This window comes from Arctopsyche grandis, chromosome 3, assembly GCF_051622035.1.
Source record: "Arctopsyche grandis isolate Sample6627 chromosome 3, ASM5162203v2, whole genome shotgun sequence".
Lineage (NCBI taxonomy): Eukaryota > Metazoa > Arthropoda > Insecta > Trichoptera > Hydropsychidae > Arctopsyche > Arctopsyche grandis.
In genome coordinates, this window is record NC_135357.1 from 27387349 (window position 1) to 27395932 (window position 8584).

General features: G+C 31.2%; 1 protein-coding gene across 1 annotated transcript; it reads right to left on the minus strand.

Moving 5' to 3' along the window:
• Positions 1-772: 772 nt before the first annotated feature.
• On the minus strand, positions 773-5944 carry LOC143909507 (stromelysin-2-like). Its single transcript, XM_077427518.1, has 10 exons — positions 5776-5944; positions 5569-5689; positions 5383-5484; positions 3337-3502; positions 3179-3245; positions 2917-3108; positions 2749-2854; positions 2474-2677; positions 1994-2340; positions 773-1006 (listed from the first exon to the last, which is right to left on the minus strand). Exons 1-10 carry the CDS (start codon positions 5863-5865, stop codon positions 851-853), a joined length of 1551 nt encoding a protein of 516 aa, XP_077283644.1. The 5' UTR covers positions 5866-5944; the 3' UTR covers positions 773-850.
• Between the last annotated feature and the right edge of the window lie 2640 nt (positions 5945-8584).

Genomic DNA, 8584 nt, shown 5'->3' on the forward strand with positions numbered 1-8584 from the left:
TATAGATTCCAATATTCATTTTGAACAGGAAATTGACAGATTTTGAGACATCGATCGAACAACACCAAGATATAGAAAAATCGCGCGATTTAAAAAACACATCTCCAAATTTCGAGCCAATCAACTTTTTTTATTACCAGATTCGTGTTCACTGGATATAGATCTATAAGAATAGTTATATCTCGTCTCTGAACCATTTTTCGTGTCAAACAGTGTAATCCAGGTATAGTGGGATCGAACCCAATAATCAGTTGGTGCTAAACATACACGCTACCACTGAGCCATACTGCTGGCTCAGTGATAGCGTGTATGTTATAAATATACATATATATGTTACATACATGTACATACATATGTATTTTATAGAATTTTCCTAATGTTTTTGATTCTTATTTCACGTTTGTTTCAATTAAGTTTTTTTTATATGATTTCGATAAAACAAAACTGTAAAAAAAAAGTATTATTTTCACTTCAATAGGAGGGGTTGACACCAGGGCTATTTCTACCTAACACCAGGGCCCAATTTAAATTTGTTGAACAGTTGCATATAAATTGAATTTTCATTAGTTTATGTTATTTCTTACTCTAGCAATAACAATGGCGTGTTGATACGTTTTTCAGTAAGTAAAAAATGATTAAAGACGAGGTACAATAGAAACTCTATCGGTTAATCAAGACTAAATAATATCGCATTACTGGCCATTGATCATTAGTGAACATTAATAACTTATCAGTGATTTCGCAAATATTAAAGCAAGAAAGAAGAAATATTAAAATCGGTGAGCATATATGTAATTTATTTTCTTATATACTCTGTATTATGTAAATATTTAGTATTTTATTTCATATTTTAATACTTTGCAGGACGGCCCCAAAACCATGACTCACTCTGCTGTTTTTCATCTATTCGTTGCGAATCTAATTGCTCAGAATTAATCGGTAGTACGCAACCAAACATTTTCTTAATTGTAGTCGATGAAGTAATTTCTTCTGTGGTTAATTGACTCTAAAAAATAAAACATCATTAGTGTACATATAATACATAATTTCGAAAGAGACTTTGTGTATATTTAAGGTTTGGGCGGGAGCATCGAAAACAAATCAAAGCTTCTATGACGACGATGTCGATATCGTTGAATATTATTTTTTTTTGGAATCAAATAAATTTAATAAAAATACAAATGAATATTTTATATTACATTAGCAATGTTTAAGCGGTCTATATTACAAATACCGAGCGAAGCCGGGTAAAACCACTAGTATATGAACATAAATACGAACAAGGATTTATTTAACAACACTAAAATATTTAGTATAAAATATGTATAAATATATATATATATATATATATATATATATATATATATATATATATATATATATATATATATATATGTATACATATATGTATATTTTGTAATTTCGAAAAAGACTTTGTAAGTATGTAAGAATGTAAGAAAATATGGAATCTTGGTTGGGAACTTCGTTAACAAATCAAAGTTTCTATGACGACAATTCCATTGGTTGAATATTATATTTTTTTCGATTCAAATAAATTTAATAAAAAAAACAAATGAATATTTACTATTAGATTCGCCATGTTTAAGCTGTTTGTATTACAAACACTGAGCGAAGCCGGATAAAACAACGTATATGTACATATATATATAAATATATATGAGCCGTTATATTTGAAAGTGCATAAATTCACTTTTCTTCATTACGAAAAATATTTCGCAAAACATTAAATATAATATAATTAAATACAATATTTAAAAATACTGGTGGCCTGTAATATGTTTATTCTACATTTCCGAGATTCTGGACATATCGAATTAAAAGCAGTGATAAAAATTTGTGAATGAATACAAATAATTTTTTTTTAATCTGAAAGTTGGACTTCCGCCACCTTCAAATATAACGGCTCATAAGTACATACATATGTAAACAATATACATGTAGGTATGTATGTAAAATTACTTGTGTTACTAACCAGAAGATCTATATTGATTTGTATATATTTTGTTCCATTTATAAACACAAACTCGTTCTCTCCATTTATATAGGAGATCGTATCAAATTTGGGAAATGTATACGAGAAAGAATTTAATGGAGGCTCTTCATCAATCGTTTCTGGATACACGTCATCCATTTCACGATAATTATCTGGAACTACATTTCTCGTCTGTTTTCTTTCTATTTGTGATAATAATTCATAATCCTTCATATTTAAGGAATTTAAATTCTTCTGATAAATATATAAATAATCATTTTTAAAAATGTAAATGTTATTATTAATTTTAAAGAAAGCTTTGATATGTGAAGCACTCTCCGGGAAAACTGTAAGTTAGAATAAACAACATTAATATCTGCAATAAAATCTAATAAACAGCATAAATACTAAAAAAATTATAGACTTAATAGATTTAAAGTATAGTTTTGATACATCACAAATAAATAATTTATTGCTAACCATCTTTAATTATTTTTGGGTATCCTTCGATCAATAAATCTCCTAAATATTTCCAAAACATGTAGTCTTTAAAAATGAACGTAAATTCATTTTCATCTTGGTAAATAGCAGTAATTGGGCCATCGACCAGTGGCCATCTATTTGATATTAGCTTGGGATGTTCAGGAACCAATTTTCCGTCTGATATCTTCCAATAATGTTTGTCTGATATATTAAATATTGTATTAAAATACTATCAATACAATATTTTATTTATTTGAAAACAAAATAGCCACCTTTAAAGACATATGTGTGAGCTTTGTCCGACGTCGTAAATATTGCATCAATTGAATCCACGTAACATAATGAATTTAGATTTGAAGATTGTTCTTCGTACATATTCTGAAAAACGATATATTAAATTTATTTTTGATAAATCGAAAGTCCAAAAAATATCACTTTACCTTAATCGTTTCCAGAGCCGAATCATCTGCTTTGATTATGTTCGACTGTTCCGAATTATGTATTGGAAACATGATTGAAGATGAATTCTCATGTTCTAACCCCAGAACATGTCCTATTTGATGAACTAAAACATGATACAGATTTTCAAGGGTCTTCCAGTCATCCTTCACATAAATTTTACCCAAAATACCCTAAGAGTAAATACATTGTATAAAAAATCTATTAGCATTTGATAATATATTGTAATATTACCTAACTCACCGGATAACTGGTAGTACCGAATACATGGTTGCTAAATGCACCAAAACTGGGATGCGTTTTGACAAATCTGCAATATAATAATTCATTGATATAAATCTTAAAAACAATTACTTATTTATTATTACAATTAATTTTAATTATTATTATTATATTTCAACCTGATCTCAATATCTGCTCCATGTTGCACTTGGGAGAAAACTATATTCATATGTCGTCCCCAAAAATTGAAAGCCTTCAACACCTCATCGTCGATAATTTTTTTTTTCAGATAAAAGGAATCCTTTACTGTGTATGTTATACTCTTGCTCTTCCATTTTATTACACCTTAAATAATAATAGAAAATTTGACTTAAACTATATATTTTTTTGTTAAAATACATCTCCTTTTTTATATAACATCAAGAAGAAGTTATGCTTAGTAAAAAGGTGATTTGGGCAAAAATAATATTATATGGCTGCAAATTAGGGATATACATGTATGTAATATCACTATAACCCAATATGAAGAATAGATAAAATAAATGTATAATTTTTATGAAAACTTTTATTATTGTTTTTTTTTCCTGATTCCAATTTGTTTTCAGTTTGACTTGTATTTATTCAAATCAAAATTATTTTTTTTATTACTATGATTTTTACTTTATCTATGTACGTAGTAACAATAGATGAAGTTTTGTGATCATGCGAAAATTCGAACTCGAGATTTTGACTGATTCGCACTCAGAATCGATTACTGATCACGTTTTCATAATCTAGAAAAAATATGTGTGTGTGTGTGTGTCTGTGTATTTTGGGGATTTTTTGAACACCGTTAGTCCTGTCAAAATGAAACTTAGTATCGGTTACTAAAATTCTTATCGATACGACGTAAATTTTTTTCAAATTTTTAAGGTGACCGGAAATGGTACCTCCCCTTATAGGTGTCCTTTTTTTTTAAGTTTTTGAATTCAACTATCTCCCAAACCGCAAACTAAATCGGACTAAAAAAAAATTTACGTGTAATAGAAATAACTTTTACCTACACCGGAAGTAGTACTTTTACTCTAGAGAATCGAGGTTTTTTATGTTTTTCTCAAGAAAATTTTGATGTATTTAACTGAAATTTCATACCTTGTTCGTTTTTCTTCCACCCATTATTTTCATTGCCGACATTCGTTTTCATTTCTCATTTGATTTTTTACTCGAAGGTTATTATTTTGGAGAAATCAATCTATTTTAACAATTACAAGCCTCTTCTAAGCTTGCCTTCGCTCGTTCGTCTGACAACATTTGGATTTGATATCCTAAATTCTTCTGATTGTTTTGAAACTTTGCCATTTTGCGCGGTTTGGTCAAAAATATAATTTCCAATTAAATCCCCCAGTGTGATGGTGAAAAATAATAGTAAGTTTAAAAAATGCTACAAGTTTGACCATCTTGACGTCTGTTCCGACCAAGTCTTCATGGTCAGCTTTCGTGGCGTTACGACCAAAGGAGCCGTTTTGGAGGGAGATCGGCGCCGAGCGCGCGTCCCCGCCTCCTATTCGTTTTCCGCTTCGGTCGAGTGAACATCTCTGTTCGCTACCGAGTTTGTTCCCACCACCGAGTCCCGATCAGCTCAGCCTGGATCGGCAGACGATACTGGAAGTACAGCTTCAGTATACGTCCGGTGAGAAGTGAGGAAATCCTGGTCTTTCTTCGTCGAAGTCAGATCACGTAGTCACGTGAGGAGTGAGGTTATCATAACCTCTCGAACACGTGCGCGCTAATTTCACGACGGACTCCCCCCCCCCCCTGCTTATTCTCTGTATTTATGCATATATAAAATACAGTCACCATACAAACAGAATTACAACCTGTTTTTATTATTATACAATTTCCTCCCTTTTTCCACATCACGCATCCCACGCACATTACGAAGGAGAAAGGGACATAGCAGAGCAGCCGACATCAGCAGAGACCAGACCACCGACGACGAAGGAAGGCACCGTGAGGAAACCAGTCCCGCCCAAGCTTACCACTAGCTATCTCAGAAAACCGACTTCGGGGGTGCTCTCGAGTTGAACATCCCTGGAGTCTGTACAACGTCTAATGTTGTATTTATCTCCCGAGTTGTCGTATTTATCTCCCTTTCTGCCACCCAATTAACCCTCTGATATTAATAAATTCAAATTCATACTTATTTTTCAAATCTTAAAGCTATATTATTTAGATAATATTAATACCTGAACCATTATCTAAATGTTGAATAGTTTTGTTAAAAGTTTTATCTTTATTTCCACAACGATATTCGTCCATCTTCGAAATAGTTTCAGCGTCCAATTTTCCTTCAAACATACAAAAATGCAATATCATAATTTTGTTTCAAATATGGCAAACATGAATATGAAAATGCATAACGAGTATATTACCTGTTGTATCTAAATTGACGTACGTTTGAAATTCTCTCAATGCGTTTTCTAACACCGTTTCATCGACTAAACAGTCAGTCTTCATAACGTCTTCTATATATCCATATTTTTTTAAATATTTCTGTTTTAGGAAAAAATCAAAATATGTATAAAATATCACTTAAGCTTTATACAACAAATAACAAAAAAAAATAATGGTATCCTTACAATTGCCCGAACTTGTTTAAGATCCAAACCGACTACAGTTGAAATTAAACAAATACTCCAAAGGAGTAACAACGTCTTTTGAAACTCCATTCTCTGCACTACTGAATTTCACTATTGTAGAATGTACATATATAATATGTATATTGGTGTTGTTATCTTAAATACAAGTGTATATATTCAAGTAGTTAAATAATAAAGCTTTTACGTTGAATGTTAAACTGATAACGACAGCATAGTTCGATTATTTATAGACTATGATGGTTCTAAAGTAAATAAATTATTTTCGTGATATTCTTTCAGTATGCTTTAAAAGAGCCCCTACATAAACTATTAATCTGATTTCTTATCAATTTAGAGTTGATAAACAACATGACACCCCTCTCAAACATATGTATGAAATAATAATATATAATAATATTATTATTTCATACATAACCATTATTATTTCATATAAAATACAATATAATTTGGTTCCTATAAACCTAACTTTAACTGCTATCGCGAAGACCGAGAACAGCATGGAGGGGGAGTTGCCATTTTTATAAAATCCTCAATTAAACATTGTCGCGTAATAACTCCGCCACTAAAAAATTTAGAACTAACCGCCATCGAACTAACAATTAACAACACCCGTCACATAGTAGCATCCGCTTACAATCCTCCCCAAAAACGATTATTGGCATCCGATCTTAACAAAATATTTAACATTGGCAGTTCGGTAGTGGTAGCTGGTGACTTTAATGCCAAACATCCGTTATGGAGTTGCGTAAACACTGACCAACAAGGCACAACTCTTTTTAAATACATTCAACTAACAGATACAATCTTACTTCATCCGGATACATACACACACTATCCCACAAATAACTCACAACCATCCACACTAGATCTTGTCCTCGTCAAGAACTGCCCAAAAATATCGACACCAAATGCCCTTCAAACCCTGTCGTCTGATCATCTCCCGATAATCTTCTCAATCGACGGGAAACCCGAGGAAATCATCAAGCATAGTTGGGATTACGGGAGAGCTAACTGGCGAGAGTTCAAGTCGTACATAAATGACCAAACCATTCTAACTTCTACCACACTCACAAACAAAACCGAAATCGACAGCTCCATAATACACCTAACGGAATCAATAACTCGATCCAAACACCTTCACATACCTAAGACACAATACATTGAACACAAATTAGAGATAACTGACTTTGTTGCAAATCTAATTAAAAGTAAAAATAAACTCCGTAAAATTTGGCAAACATCAAAAAATCCAGCATTGAAAACATTAATTAATAAGCTCACATATCAAATTAAAATTAGAATCAAAGAAATCAAAAATGAAGCTTGGTCTAAAAAATTAGAAAAATTGAGCTCAGTTGATGGCTCTCTATGGAAATTAGCTAAAGCGATTCGCAGGACAAAAAACTCGATTCCTCCATTAGATGATGCAGGAATCTCAGTGACGCGTGATTGCGACAAAGCAGAACTATTATCAAAATCCTTCCAAAAACATCACACACTCACACAACATTACAATCTGAAAATCCCCTCTGGAGAAAGTCTGAAATGGCAGTCAGTAATAAAATATTTAGGAGTAACGTTTGATAAAAGAATGAGATGGGCACCTCACATTGAGGCAGCGAAATGCAAGGCGATGCGGGGTATATCCTCAATATATCCAATATTTAATCGCCATAGTTCTTTATCAACGCTAAATAAAATAAAATTATATCGCGCGCTCATATTACCATTATTAACCTATGCTTCACCTGTATGGAATAACGCCTCGAATACTAACCTTTCCAAGCTCCAAGTAATACAAAATAAATCCCTTAAAATAATTTATAATACACCCATATATACTAATCTGAAAAAACTGCATGCTATATATAATATTCCGTTTGTTACAGACATTACTAACAAACTAACCAGTAGATTCTATGAAAGAATCACTAATAACCATACTAACACACTTGTGAAGAGTCTCGGTGATTACAATAAAATGTCTATACCCTTCAGGTATAAACACAGATTACCTAAACACAATCTGCTTTAGGTCATCGACTTTAGATAGTCTTTAATTAATATTATGTATTAGATGTATTATGAACATTTATAAGGATTGTAAATAGGTTTTTGAGCTCTTTTTCCTATTATGCTTTAGATTAACATTAGAATAATATAATACTGTGATTACTAACCAAATTAAATTAAAATTGTAAAATAGAAAATGATCAGTAGATCAGTAGCTATTAAAATAGATATAAGATGTATTGTGAACATAATTTCGTAATAATAAAAAGCATTTAAAAATCAAAATCAAATTATCGGTTTTTTCTCCTGGCAGCATGTATATTTTAATTTATTTTTTAAAGTCGAGATTATTTTTATTTACGTTATTTTGTATATTTGTTTTTGATAACTACTTATTTAATTCTTCATTCATCGACAAACACACAATTGTTTCATCTTTATCCGAATCTAAAATAGTTTCTTCCATTGTGAAATCGTCAGTACAAGAAGGATATACTCGCTTCATAATAGTTTCAGCGTTGAATATACATACATACATTCGCTTTTATTACAACATTTGAAGAATGTTTTGTTCGGCATAAAATTAGAATTATTTAAAATTTGTGTTAAAAAAATCAGTTTTACGCTTCTTCTTTCTCCGATTTTAGTTTTCAACTCTCGGAATAATTCATCGGTAAGGTCAAGTTCTTCAGTATTGAGATTTTCCTAAAATAGAATTAAAGAAACGATTTTGGCCAAACGCACAGAACCATTATGCTCATAAAACTTCCACTTC

Coding starts and splice junctions, on each gene's coding strand:
- LOC143909507 (XM_077427518.1), bottom strand. CDS start 5,865: ATGGAGTTTCAAAAGACGTTGTTACTCCTTTGGAGTATTTGTTTAATT. Junction 5,485..5,568: donor CGTCAATTTAGATACAACAG/GTAATATACTCG, acceptor GTATGTTTGAAG/GAAAATTGGACGCTGAAACT. Junction 2,855..2,916: donor CGGCTCTGGAAACGATTAAG/GTAAAGTGATAT, acceptor ATCGTTTTTCAG/AATATGTACGAAGAACAATC.